This window comes from Diadema antillarum, unplaced genomic scaffold, assembly GCF_040938485.1.
Source record: "Diadema antillarum isolate AM-2024a unplaced genomic scaffold, OU_Dant_1.0 seq00000059_RagTag, whole genome shotgun sequence".
In the NCBI taxonomy this organism is placed as follows: Eukaryota; Metazoa; Echinodermata; class Echinoidea; order Diadematoida; family Diadematidae; genus Diadema; species Diadema antillarum.
In genome coordinates, this window is record NW_027271164.1 from 1,203,014 (window position 1) to 1,218,005 (window position 14,992).

Genomic DNA, 14,992 nt, shown 5'->3' on the forward strand with positions numbered 1-14,992 from the left:
CTAAACTTTGTGTGAGGATGATGAATGATGGGACAATTACATGATAAGTTTTTTAGCGAAATCGGATAGAGGTCAAAGGTCAAGGTCAAATCTTAAAATTTATCTGTTTACGTGGCAATTATTTGAGGAGATTTTAGTGACATTGGCAAAGAGGTCAAAGGTCAAGGTCAAATGCTAAAAATGTTGCTATTTCCCCATATCTATGCAATGCCCCAAGGTATTTTATTGAAACTTAGTGTAGACATGTACTACTGTGTAAAGATTCTCCAGAGAGAGTTTCATGTCATAAGGTCAAAGGTCAAAAGGTCAAAGGTTAGGTGAAAATGTTGCAATTTCACTTTTCTCACAAATGGTTCAATGTATCTTCATGGAACTTGGTACACATGCATGTACTGACTGGCAGGGATTATCTAGGGAATTTAGGGGTCACTCCCCAAAATTTTACTGTTTCCCTCATATACTAGTATATGCAATGCTTGCATTATTAGTTTAAAAACTTATATACATGCATTACCTAATGGAGATTCTCTGGGAAATGTGCAGCCAGAAGGTCAAAGGTCAAAGGTTAGGTTTAAATGGAGAAAAAAAAATTATTTTGTACTGTAATTACACTCTTTCTTCATACCGTGAAAATTACTCAATGCATAAACTTATAACAGGGTCGGTCAGAAGTCAAGTAAAAATCCTCAATTCCCCAAATATGGGTACCTGCACTGTTAGACAATTATAGCAAACCCAGTTTGAGGAAAGTGAACATTCAGGACATATCTGACAAATCTGTCATATCAATATTTTGCCAGTTATGTGAAATTGTCATCACACATTGTGACGACATTGTATTACAGTATACAACTATTGGGAGAATCATGCATTATGGCGGAGGCATCAGTCACCATAGCGACATTTCTAGTTTATTAATTATGCCTCCGCCAACGAAGTGGCCGGAGGTATTATGTTTTCGGGTCGTCCGTCCGTCCGTCCGTACGTACCTCCGTCCCGTTTTGTTTTTGTCGATATCTCAAGAACCGTGTGGTGGTTTTACATCAAACTTGGTATGAGGGTATAACCTGCGGGGATAATACTTTGTTTAGATTTTAGGGTCACAGGGTCAAAGGTCAAAGGTCACAGATTATTTTGTGAAAAAAGGTTGAAATTTCATGTTTTTCTCCATATCTCGCAAATGGTTCAAGGTATCTTCATGGAACTTAGTATATATGCATGTACCGATGGGCAGTGATTATCTAGGGAAGTTGGGGGTCATGGGTCAAAGGTCAGGGGGTCAAAGGTCAATGTCATCTCCTCAAAATATCACTACTTTCCTTATATTTATGCAATGCCTGAAGGATTTTTTTTAAACTTGATGTATGCATGTATAACCCAATATATATTCTGTGGGAAGTTTCTTGCCAAAAGATCAAAGGTCAAAAGGTCAAAGGTCAAGTGAAAGTGCTAAATTGCACTTCTTCCTCCATATCTCAAAAGTAACTCAAGGTATTATCATGAAACTTACATATTTATGCATGTTCTACCTTACAGTGATTCTCTTTGGAACTGTGAGGTCAAAGGTCAAAGGCCAGGTTTAGATAATACTATTTTACCATTTGATACTGAAATTATACTTTTTCTCAATACCTTGAAAATTACTCAATGCATAAACTTATAAAAGGGTCAAAAGTCGAGTAAAAATCATCAGTTCCCCCAAATACCTGCACTCTGACGTTTTAATCATTCATCCAATTGAACCTAGTTCTAGGAAAGTGAACATTCAACACATTTGTGGCAAACCTGTCATTTTAATATTTTGCCAATTGTGTGAAACTGTCATCACACATTGTCAAGACATTGTACTATAGACCTATTAGGAGAACCATGCATTATTGCGGAGGCATACACCAGTCGCCGTAGCGACATTTCTAGTTTATTTATTTATTTATTTTTGTCCTTCAGGAGCTGAAAAACTTTGTGGGCCACTCTGATGCAGTGACAGCCTGCTGCTTTGTGGGTCCCACCAGACTGGTGTCAGCATCCAAGGACCACACCCTTAGCCTGTGGGACGTGGACCAAGGCTATCGGTAAGCAAGGCCATGAACAGATAAAAGTGCAATGCTGCTCACAGTGGTCTGCAATGTGAAGTTACAATTTTAGAGACTTAATACATAATACTACAACTCTCGTACTGCTCCAAATAAAATGAGATCTTAAAACCATTCATGATCTTGGACCTTCTTAAATATTTATACATGTATATACAAAATAGTGTATGTATGTATTGCATATATGTGTATGTACACTGTATATGTATCTTTATGTGTCTTTATATGTGTATATTTTATTTGTCTGAAAAGGTAGATATCTTTAGACATGCTAAATCAGATGATTTATAGATATTTTGATCATCCTGCAATTCGATATATATCAGATAATTTATTGCTGTCTTGATCCTTCTTCATTGTATATCATTGTATGTCATATCTCTGTCTATTAATGTCTGTGTGTTTGACAGAGTGAATGTTCTGAAGGGACACAAGGCCCTTGTCAGTGGGTGCATCTCAGACCCCAAGGGGGGCAGTCTAGCCTCCTGTGGCTGGGACTGCCGGGTCCTGATCTGGGATGGGCGGAGCGGCAAGCAGACAGCCGACATCACAGAGCCCCGCCCCATCGGCTGCCTCTCCTACCACCCCGATGGTAAGCTGCTGGTCACGGGATCCTGGGACTCCACCCTCAAGATCTGGGACGTCTTCAACAAGAAGAGGGTTGCGGTAAGCCAAGAGTTATATTTTACGATAATTCTGCCATAGATATAGATTTTTTTCTTTCTTTTTTCAGTTAGTTACTGTAGAGAGTAACAATGATACTTTGACAGAATGAGCATCCATAGCAATTTGTCTATCCATTTTCCCATAATTTATTTTGTTCAGTAAGAAGTCTCACTGGATATACATGACCAGACTTTGTTGAATGGGGTATCATAGCTTTAAGAATACTGGTACTTTGGCCCACTACAGAAATCAAGCAAAAATTTGCATGTCTGTTTTTTCACCCACGTTTACCATTTGATAGATGATTCTTTTATCAATGACTGACATACAGTGAAGCTTAAAGGCATAATTTACCATTTGCAGATGAAACAAAAACCCAGCATTGCTGCTTCAAAATAGTTCTAAAATGTGACTTCGGGATAGAAACAACCAATGTACAAATTTGAACCAGTATAGTCGGTGTTAAGTATTGTTAAATATACAAAATGTGAACAGTAGTTATTATAAAAATGTTTCCAGACTAAACCGTCTACAGTTACGGTTTAATGAGAAAAATAGTGATATCTCCTTATATTTTAGGCTTTATTGCAAAAATTGTATATGGTAGGATGTTTCGTGATACAACTGACCTACACATATGCATCAAAAGTGATACATGTATCTTGAACATTTCTAAATCACTGCTCCCAAAGATAAACAGGATCTTTAATCAAGTAACCTGCTTGTATTAACAATATTGAATATTGAATTATCCTTTGGGTTTATGCCAGGTTTAAGTGTGTGTGTGTGTCAAACACAAACACACTGCTATAGCTTCTGACCATTCAAGCATTGAGAACTTAGGGTTTCTGGGATGAACACTGAACTAGGGCTTTCTATAGCTCAGTCGGTAGAGCACCGGGCTAGCATCCGGAGGTCTCGGGTTCAAATCCCGATGGAATCCCATTTTCTTTGCTCATTTTTCCATTAACAATATTATATGTTACGTGTTTCTCTAAGAATTTTGATCCACTTTTCTGTAGATCCTGAGAGGTCATCAGTCGTCAGTGAGGGCAGTGACCTACTCACCAACTGGACGTCACATTGCCTCGGCCTCACTGGACGGAGGGGTGAAGCTGTGGTCAGCTAGTACTGGAACACAGGTTTGTTTTATCATGTGTCTGTTTTAAACATATACATGTATAATAATGGTATATAATAGAATGGATACAATACATAGAGTTTTGACTGACAGGCTATGACTTGTTTTGTAAAGGAAGATTACAAGATGTAAATTTGCCAATGTAAATGAATCACAGTCTTTATTATATTTTGAAAAAAAGAAAGAAAAGAATTCAACTATGTCTGATTATCTGAAAATGAAACAACAATCTGAAAATAGATATTCAACCAAATGCCATGAGAAATTTTTGGTCATCATTTCTAGGGTACCTGTATTTGATTTTTAATTAAGAAATGAAACTCTTCTCTGAGTTAATATATTTTTTTAAAAATCATGTAGCTTGGGATGGGTAAAACTACCCACACTAATATTGCTATAACAGAGGCACTGCAATCATTGTTGACATGTAAACTTAACAGGACTGATGTTAACTCAATGTTTCTCCATGTTTTCATCTCTGGCAGGTTGGAAGTCTCTGTGGACACTCGGAACCCATCAACCACATCACTTTCTCCCGCAGCGGTAGGGAGCTTGTGACTGTCAGCAATGACCACAAGGTCAAGGTGAGGTTTTCATACCAGTATCTATAGGGGGCTTAGGCACAGTATGGTCAGGGTTGCCAGCTGGCCCTGAAGTGGAAACGTACCTATTCCCTCTATCCCACCTCCCCCTCCAACCACCCCCCCCCCAAAAAAAAAGGTCTTGCCTGATATTTCTCAACCCCAGTCTGTCTTATATCATATGGCACTGACCCAAATTAAATTGATTTATTTTAGTTATTAACAGACCATGTAGTCTTCTAAGGAAATTAGCATTAAGGACACAGGAACAATTGTTAGAGTATGGCTTTTGTTTTTGGTGGGTCGAATCAATTAGGTAATAACCTTGTCAATTTGGAAGCAAAATTATGCCTAGTGTTTTGAAAAATGAAAGTGCATATTAAAGCCATGCATGATGTATTCAGTAGTATGTTAACGTGTTGCGCATTCTTGGCTTGACATTTAAGGTGTGGTCAGGAAACTTGGGCAAGCAGCTGGCCGTCTTCCGAGGAGAGAAGAAAGACGGTGCCTCCCAGACGGTCATCAGCTGGGATGGCTCCCTGGTTGCCATGGGTTACCACTCAGGTGTGGTCAAGGTCGTGGATGTTGCAACTCGTCAGGAGCTCTACAGCAAGCACCACCAGGAGTCTCGTGTGAGGGCGCTAGCCTGGTGTGATTCCTCCGCCGATGAGCGTCACCTCCTGGTTGGCTTTGAAAGTGGCCGTCTTGTGGTGAGCATTGTCTTCATATTTCTTCCTTGGTGTCAAGACAGTCTTAAAGGGGATGGCTAGTAACCGATCAGTGGGAATCAGTGGGAATGCTGAGGGATGATTGTTCCAATCCTTGTGGGATTCATTTAAGAGTACATTATATATCTACTGTTGTGTGAAAATTATTTGCTTCAGAACAGTCTCATATTCAAGTAATGTGCAGATTAATGCCCCGTCACTGACCAGGGACGCTTACCTGGAAACATTCAACTGCACATTACTTGCATATGAGACCATTCTGAAGCAAATGATTTTCACACAAGAATAGATATATAATGTGCTCTTAAATGAATCCCACAAGGATTGGAACAATCGTCCCTCAGCATTCCCACTGATTCCCACTGATCAGTTACTAGCCATCCCCTTTAAGTGCGACTTTGTTTGACATGTAGTGTACATTATATTGTCATATTTGATATTGAAATGTCATGTAATGTTGGGAAAAAATATTAGTAGACATTGTTTATAGTCACTGAACTGACTTTATCGATTGAGCCATTGTCGTTTCTCAATATCGTCTGTTACCAATTACAGTGGGTCATACATCATTGTATGAGATAATGATATACAACTGCATCAGTTTGGGTGAGCACTAACTTGTAAGTGTGCATGTGTGTGTGTGCTCTTTTTTCTTTTCTTTTTTTTCAAAGGCAGGTAGACTGATCTGAAATTTTACTTTTCCACTGTGGCCAAGACGGAACCACGCAGAATATCAATCAGTCAAAATCCACCATAACTCCCATAGAATTAGATAAAGGTTGAACAGAATTGATGTACTAGTACATGTAGGAGTGCATCCCTGTAATGTAATGTAATGTAATGTAATTCTGTGGTAGGTTTTTATGGAAGGGTAGTGTGCTCATTGCCATACCGATTTGATTTTATCACCAGGTTTTTGCGGGTGTGACCTCGAAGAAAAGGTTTACAGTCCAGCTCCAAGCGATGCACTCCGCCATCACTAGCATCGCTTATGACAGGTCTTGCAAGACCGCTGTTGCCTGCTATGAAGACATGAGTGTCGCCCTCTGGCACCTCGACACGGGCGACCTGACGGTGCGCACTGCCACGTAAGTCACAGAGCTCTTGGTTTGGGGCAACAATTGAAGGAAAGGATATGAAACCAAGATGAAAAGTGCAGTGAAACACAAATGCGAAGAATTTCTGTCATGGTATACTGAGACAAGAGGGTCATGATTTCAGTAGTACAATGCAAAAAAATAAAAAGGGGGGGGGGGGGTCATAAAGACATCAGTATGTCACCAAGTGGAATGTTGGTTGTATAGCTGCGGGTGTGTGGACTTGCCAAAACTGATTTGACAATCCTTAAGGAAAACTCCACCCACAGCTGGCTAGCTATTTACCAGTATTTAGCTGTGCTGGACAACTTGGAACACGTTGCTGCGGTGTAGTAGACATCTGCAGAAAAAATGAACCCTTTGTTCTGACTTTTCCTCCTGGTACAGACTGGCCTCATCAGAGACTCTCCATCCCAAGTGTAATGGAGTTATCACCAGCTGTGCCTTCAACTCCAAGGGAACCAAGCTCGTCCTTGGCACACGGGATGCTGTAAGTCATTACCAATCTCATCTCCATGGTAACAGTTACCCAGTATAATGCAATGGGACATTCAAACATATCACTCATTACCAGCATGAAATACTGTAGTAGTGTGTGGCAGGTGTAAGCACAAGCATTATGATCATTATAAAGTCACTACGAATAAAATTAGAAAGTGTTCATTTCATTTTCATAAATAAGTACCTGCACAATGTTAGAATGCCACCAAGAATTTGTCCAGACTGTTCTCTTAAAGGGATCGTACAGTTCTGGTTGAGACCTAATTTCAGGTTTCTAACATTTTTAGGTGAGATAATGAGACATCTCTTATGAAATATGAAAGAGCATGTAATTCTATGAGGAATTCAACACTTATTTGATAAAAATTGGTTTTGAAATGGCTGACATATCCAAAAAAGAGCAATTCTAATAAAGTGTGGGACCCACACTTTGTAACGATCGCTTTGTTTTACTTTGTTTTTGGATGTTTCAGTTATTCCAAAACCGATTTTCATCAAATAAACTTTGAATACCTCTTAAACTGGTATGCTCTGTGCTATATCATAAGTGTTTTCTTGGTATCTCGCAAAAATTTAAAAGTCCAATTCTCATCTCCACCAATACTGTACTATCCCTTTAAATGCAGGTATGCATAATGCAGATATTATGATATTGAATGTAAATAACAAATTGCACTTAATATGGAAGGAAGTGGTACATAAATGACATCTGAGGCATTTCTTAGTTTTTATGTCTTGATATGTGTATGGGCTTAGTATGTGATGGCGATTGGATTTTTGATGCAGAAACCAAATGGTGATGTCACTGCTCTGAGATGTTCTAGTAAGAACAAGTTTGTAATTGTTAAATTGTTTCCTACTTTGTTAGTTTTAGCTTTGTATGTAGTGACTTTTTATCAGATTTTGGAAATATATGAAATAGTGAAATGAAATGAAAATTCACTATTACACAGGATTAACAGATTCTTTTCTGTCTACAAAGACTATGTAGTACCAATTTTGTGTAAATGTCGACGGCATTTGGATACTGACCATTTTATTCATTATTTTGACCTGTTCCTCGTGTAGATGCTGTTTATGTACAGCCTGAAGAACGGAAAGGTCACCTCCACTGACCCCACACTCGAGCTGCATGGCTGCCACAAGGATTGGATCAACGCATGCTCCTGGGCTCCGAATACAAACCTAGTGGTATAATCACATTTTCATCTTCATCTGTGCTTCTGCCATGATTCCTAAGTAATACTGACAACATGCAAATTTCATATGATAGTTGGCAAATTAGACATCACAACAACGACACAAAGGAGAGGGTCTCCCTCTTCAAATTTATTCCTTGTCATGTCAATTTTATCAAAGTTTGTGAGGGAAACAAAGAAAACTCTATGACGAGGGAAGACAAGTTAAACAGCCTGTATGGGACTGGTGTTCCATCATGATGAAAGCAAATAAAAGTGATGGACATGGTGGTTTAGCCTCCTGTTTGTGACTTCGACATTTGGATGTGTCACATACAATAAATAAGAAAATCCATCAAAAATAGTAATCATTTCTATGATAGAGCACCAATATGTGAAATATTTTAACTAGAAGTATTTCATAGAACTGATCCTGAAGTAGCAAAATATCATCAATTAGCTTTCATGTGTGATGTATGCCTTTCTCGTTTCCATTTCACTTTCCTTGTAATGAGTAGACATTGTACAGTCTTGCATGCATTAGTCTCAACCTTTCTCTGTGAGGTATTGTAATTTTTCATAGGAATAACACATGGCACACCCTTTTTGTACGAGCGATGTGTTAGTCATACTGGTGCAGTGGAATTAGCTATGTGAGTGGTAAATCATAGAACATATGCAAACTGGTACAATGTTAGTTAGTTTGAGATGTAGCGTATGAAATGCTATGATGTATTTGTTATCATGTGGTTACCTAGGCAACTGCATCCAATGACTCCTCTGTGAAGCTATGGGACATGAAGACTGGCAAGGTGAAGGCTCAGCTGACTGGACACTCCTCGGCCGTCTACTCCGTGGCATTCTCAGTAAGTTTCTTCCCACCTCATCACAGGGAAAATTTGAATTCTTCTACTCCATTACTCTGTAAAAGTCTTCTGTCAGGTTTTAACCTTTAGGTGCTGTTAACTCTTTATGTGCCACGTTTACACGCCCGACTCAGTTGACGGCTTGCCAAGTTCGCCTATTCTGCTCAAACACACAAACCCGCCTGAACCGATCGATAAATCGCCAAATGTTACAGTAAAATGAAAGTGTTTCGTGTGATTCCATTCCTGTCACATGTAGCTTACATTTTATGTGGTGATTGACTATGAAGCGATGCTCACTTTCGGATTTGTGAGTAAATTCTAAGTTTCTGTCAGTGGTTTTTTGTGCAAAGGTCATGCCTGTACAATGATATAGCTACTTGTCATTTGAAAGAAAAACAATCATAGATTTGTCATACGATTTACATCAAAGCAAAGCTCACTATTTCCACTACAATTTTGTTCCTCACATGTCCAGGGTAACAAAAATCTATAAAAACTTACATCGATTTGAAATAGAAAATGTTTTCCCAAAGCATGACTATGTTGCTGTCTCAGAATAATGTGGCACATTATTCTGTCTCAGAATAATGTGGCATGCTTGGGTTACATGTGTTTAGTATTTGTAAATCGTTATAAAACTAAACCATGTTTTGGAATGGGATGTAATCACATTGTTGAACGGTCCGTTTTTGTCTCCAGCACGGCTGCATCGTGTCTGGAGCATTGAATGCTGAGGTCAAAGTGTGGTCACACAGCGGAGTGGAGATCACCACTCTTCATGGTCACTCCGACAAGGTCAACAAGGTGGACATCCATGTGCCAGATTTGGACCCAGGTTGGTATAGAAAGAATGATCGATCATTGTCTTGGTAATAGTGATTCCAGTAGAAATCAAAGATGCTTAATGTAAAGTTGATGCTGAAGATTCAGTAGGGTGTTCTTAGCAATGACAATGTGAAATTAGTGTCAGTTAGTATACAGTCATTACCATGGCGATGGAGATGGTAGCAGTGATGACAATGATTATGAAGATTAAGGTACCGATTATGAGAAGGAGCAGGAGGAGTGTTTTCTGAATGAATAAGAAAATTTGATACGAGGCATTTTTGGTAGATAATGTTGAAAGCAGAATAACTATTGATATTACCAGTGCTATTTACCAGTATTAGTGTTATATTTGATAGTAACAGTAGGTGATTATGCAGTACTAGTATACATCAGTGCCTTATTCAGTCTTTGAAAGTGCCTGAAGATAAATCTTCCTTTTGTTATCCTTTCCTGGTGAAAAAAAAAAAAAAAATATGCCAAAGATCAGAGAGTGTTGTGCACAGACAGCATTTTGACGCTTACTTAAATCCAGAATTTTGAACTGTGTTTCTTCATTCATTTCATGATGCAGATGATAAGGAGATCAACTTTGATGAGGAGTACACCCCCAAGGAGACGGGAGGGGTGGAGTGGGCAGCCATCATGGCGGAGGAGGACTGGAAGGAGAGACACGAGAAGAAGAAACTGGACAAGGTGTCAAAGGTCAAGCTGGAGGATGTGATTGTAGCCTCGGCCAGTGAAGACGGGACCACCCAGCTTTGGAAGCCACTCCAGGTAAGGAGGTGTTCTCATCCTCTCTCCACCATGGTGGTATCATTTATTGTATACAGGGGCGGATCCAGGCATTCCGTAAAGGGGAGGCGCCTTTGCAAAATTAAAGGGGGGTGCACGAAATCCCCCCAATATTTTTCTTTTTCTTTCTTTTATTTGAACGAAAAATAAAGAGGGGGCGCGTGCCCAGTGCACCCCCCTCTGGATCCACCACTGGTATACACCATATATTTTGTGAGTTTTTAACTTTTGAAAATTTTGCGAGTTTGGTGCTGTTTGGTGCAAATTTAACAACACATAAAAATATTAATTCTGATCCTGACATGCATGCAATGTTGGTGATTCATTTACTGTACTGTCATTGTTGGAAAGTTACGATTTGCGAAAAATTAGACTCACTAAATATATTGCCTATGCGGCATAACATTTAACTAGTAGTCATGTGTGTTTCCGTCCTCCCAAGTTTCATTGGATAATTCCATTTGAAAAGTTACACTATCCCCCCCCCCCCTAAAAAAGACTTATGCAAGTCGAATTGGCAGCACCATGAAGTAATTTCTTCTGAAGTTGTCATTCACACCAGGGCCCCGTTTCATAAAACTTGTTGTCAGTGACAAGTTGTCATAGTTATAAGCTACTGTAATCCTTGTATCTGATTGGCTAGGAAGAAATTTGTCACAGAAATATGGCAGTTGTCACTGATAACAAGTTTTATGAAACGGAACCCAGGATGATCACAGTTCTGCTAAAGACCCATCACTTGTTAGCAAGAGAAACCTGCTGGCCTAGTGCACAACTACATTATTATTATCATTATGAAACTGAATTATACAGAGTTAAATGTAATATCTTCAGACTGCTATACTGGCATTTGGTGAAATTCAGAGTAAACTGAATGGTCAGACCAGGGCCCTGTTTCATAAAGCTGTTTGTAAAGTTACGAACAACTTAAAGGACAAGTTCACCTTCATAGACATGTGAGTTGAGCGAATGCAGCAATATTAGTAGAACACATCAGTGAGAGTTTGAGTAAAATTCATTCAATCCATTAAAAATTTATGAATTTTTAAAGTTTCTGCTCAGTCACAGCTGGATGAAAAGACTACTATAGCTTGTGATGTCACATGAGTACAACGATATAAAGAAATAATAAAAAAAATTCAACATATTTCCATTTTCCTCGCATAACAAAAGAACACTCAACTTCTCTCTTTCAGAAGGCAGGGGGAATAATATTACCCGTAACATACTTCAGTAGCAAGTCGAAGAAATGTGCACTTTATTCAAAAAGTAAAGTTTTGTGAAATTCTCTTTTTATTTTCGTTATATAGTTGTACGCATGTGACATCATACACTGTAGTAGTCTTCTCTTCCAGCAGTGACTGCGCAGATACTTAAAATATTCGTAACTTTTGAACGGATTGTCGAATTTTCCTTGACCTTTCACTGATGTGTTCTACTAATATTGCTGCATTTTCTCAATCCTTATGTATATGAAGGTGGACTTGTCCTTTAAGAATGACTGGTGATCAGTTCTGATGTGCTATGCTTATCAGAATTTCCATAATTTAGCATGAGAACTGATCACCAGGCGTTCTTAAGTCGTTCGTGACTTTACGTACAGCTTTATTAAACACCCCCAGGCTTGCTGTAAGACAGACTTGTGAAAGATGACAGTTGGCATGTTTATTACACAGTTAACTGTTTAGTGTAATTGATATCAATCTCACAATTGATAATTAGTCCTTATGACATGAGGTCAAGGATACGAGTGGCATGCCACTGTGTGTAAATTGACAGAAAGTATTCAGTTTTTCTATTTGACGGCATTTTTTGTTTTGTTAGCCTTTAATGCCCTTTGATAAATAATACAAATATTTTGGATGCCTTGAAGGAGAAGAGCAGGTACGGTATAGAACATGCCCCTTTTCCTGAATAGGATCAAATTTCTATATTACAATGTCTTGAAGTGCTTTTGTTGAGGGGATACATTATTTGTTCCTTGTGGAGTGAAGTAGAAAGAAAATGATGTCATTGATGAGCATTTATACCAAAACATTTGTCATTCAAGGTCTCCAATTGGGCCTCCCTTGTGGGAGAGAATAAAGAGAATGCCGGTTTCCGTGGTAACAGTGATGTGAGTCAGAACAAGAATGGAGAAGAGAAAGACACAATGTATTTGCATGCGAGCTTATAATGCCAGATTGTAAACAAAGGCCGCATTCGAGTGCTCAAAAGCAAACCGAATCAAACCAAACAGAGCCATACGGTACAATATTATACCTTAAAGGACAAGTTCACCATCATATACATATGGATTGAGTGAATGCAGTAATATTAGTAAAACACATCGGTGAACGTTTGGGGAAAATCTGACAATCCGTTCAAAAGTTATGAATTTTTAAATTACATGCAGAATCACTGCTGGAGGAGAAGACTACTACAGTGTATGATGTCACATGCGTACAACTATATCAGAAAAATACAAAGAGAATTTCACAAAATTTTACTTTTTGAAAGAAAGTGTACATTTCCTCGACTTGTCACTGACGTATGTTAAGGGTAGTATCATTCCCCTTGCATTCTGAAAGAGGGAAGTCAAGTGACCACTTACTAAGTGAAAAAAGTGAAAATATGTTGAATTTTCTTTATATTTTCTTTAAATCATTGTACACATGTGACATCACAAGCTGTAGTAGTCTTCTCATCCAGCATTAACTGCGCAGAAACTTCATAAATTCATAATTTTTGAACGGATTGTCCGATTTTCCTCGAACTCCCAATGATGTAATCTACTAATATTGCTGTATTCACTCAATCCACATGTATATGAAGGTGGACTTGTCCTTTAACGTACCATGTACCATGCCAGACTTGGAGCATTTGAGTGTTCTGCACAGGAGCATTGGGTGCATTTGAGAGCTCCTTTGGCGGGGGTGCGGTATGGTACGGTATGCTTTAGGAGAGCGTTTGAATGCCCTTATAGATTTGTATGCATTGCTCCTTCCCTTGCAACATGTATAATTTTACTTACAGCAGACTTATGTGACAATTTTGCACCATTGCATTTGCATGATTGTATTGTAACCAGTGTAAATGCAACACCTTTGACACAACAGCAGATATCAATAGCCTCATATTGAATATCAGATTTTGAAAAAGGGACTGGACTTTAGTAGACTAATTGTTATCAGAGAACTATTTGACCCAAGCCTAGTGAAACCAATCTGTGTGGTCTGTAGAGTGATAGTCAGTAATGCCCTGGTAGTCACATGATAAATGTCAATTCCCTTGCACAATCAATGACCCCCCTCCCCAAAACATATAGTTAGGAACCACTCTTTTTAACACATTTAACTGATATGACTGTATGCATAATTTTCATTATTTTTTTTTCTTCATTTGTTCAGTGCATATTAAATCAGGATTAATTTCAGATCCATATTAGGGATTGATACTTGTGTTAGCCAACATGCTGTAAATTGTTTTCATTGGTAGTCCAAAACATAGATACAGCCAGTGGGTATGTAAAGTAATTAGAGCAGCAGGTAGCAATGACAGAAGTTACCTTCAGTCATTGAGTGAATGTTACATAAATATGATGGTAGAGGTTACCTTAAACCTTTAAAAGTAATGTTACATAAAGATCAGAGGGCCTTATGAGTCCTTTAACTCCCCAGGGCCCTGTTTTATGAAGAGTTAAAATTGATTTTATGGTTGATTTCAGCTGTAAGTCTATGGCAGCCTGTGTGGTAAGGAAATTTAAAATCGATTTTATCTTTTGATAAAATGGGGCCCAGGAGTCATTATTCACCCACTAATAAACATATTTGCTGCTCATGATTCCTTGCAGTGCCCCTGTAATGCATCATTGATCTATCTTGCCTCAACTCATGTCCAAGATTTACAAAATGGGCCTTTTTTATTGCCCTGTGAATAGTGCAGTATGGAGGGTATGGATTGATATGATACTTTAGTGCATTCTGAACGTTATAACCATGTGGAATGATTGTATGTATTTCTGTCATACGCAATATTCTCCCTCACTTCATCTTAATTTCTGACTTCACTTATTTCACGTCAACGATTTGCATGTGGTGCAGATGATCAGTAGCTTCTATCACCATTTTCCTAATGATTAGAATGGAAGAATTTAAACTATATTCCGGTATTCCATCACTTTGCTCACTTTTGCATTCAAACAAATTTCTTATCCTAAAGGGGCAGGTAAAATCCTGTAATACAAGTAATAAATATGGAAATCACTGTCCAGACTGTACATAATGCATGCTCCCATGCTCTTCTTCAGTACGTGAAAGGGGGGGGGGGGGGGGGGGGTTTGATGTTCTAGCTACAGCTGTGATTTTTTTATTTGTCTTCTGATAAGCCAACTGGAAGGGAATCATTGTGCAATGGTCTATGAATTACATGATTCGGTAGGGAACATTACAATTTTAAGTGTATTTTATATTTCCATATTGGTGATAGGGGCTTATCAATTTGTCATTCCATCTTCAGTTTTTTTTTCCTCTGCTTCTT

The 14,992-nt window shown here is 38.6% G+C and overlaps 1 protein-coding gene across 1 annotated transcript in view; it reads left to right on the forward strand.

The window, feature by feature from the left end:
• Positions 1-14,992, forward strand: part of LOC139725787 (telomerase protein component 1-like) — a 93,587-nt gene that overhangs the window by 33,241 nt on the left and 45,354 nt on the right. Inside the window, exons 31-41 of the mRNA XM_071636868.1 lie at positions 1,948-2,072; positions 2,504-2,759; positions 3,782-3,901; positions 4,386-4,484; positions 4,928-5,191; positions 6,122-6,297; positions 6,694-6,796; positions 7,876-7,998; positions 8,744-8,851; positions 9,554-9,689; positions 10,254-10,456. Coding sequence (XP_071492969.1) covers positions 1,948-2,072; positions 2,504-2,759; positions 3,782-3,901; positions 4,386-4,484; positions 4,928-5,191; positions 6,122-6,297; positions 6,694-6,796; positions 7,876-7,998; positions 8,744-8,851; positions 9,554-9,689; positions 10,254-10,456 — 1,713 coding nt within the window. The remainder of the gene's footprint in view (positions 1-1,947; positions 2,073-2,503; positions 2,760-3,781; positions 3,902-4,385; positions 4,485-4,927; positions 5,192-6,121; positions 6,298-6,693; positions 6,797-7,875; positions 7,999-8,743; positions 8,852-9,553; positions 9,690-10,253; positions 10,457-14,992) is intronic.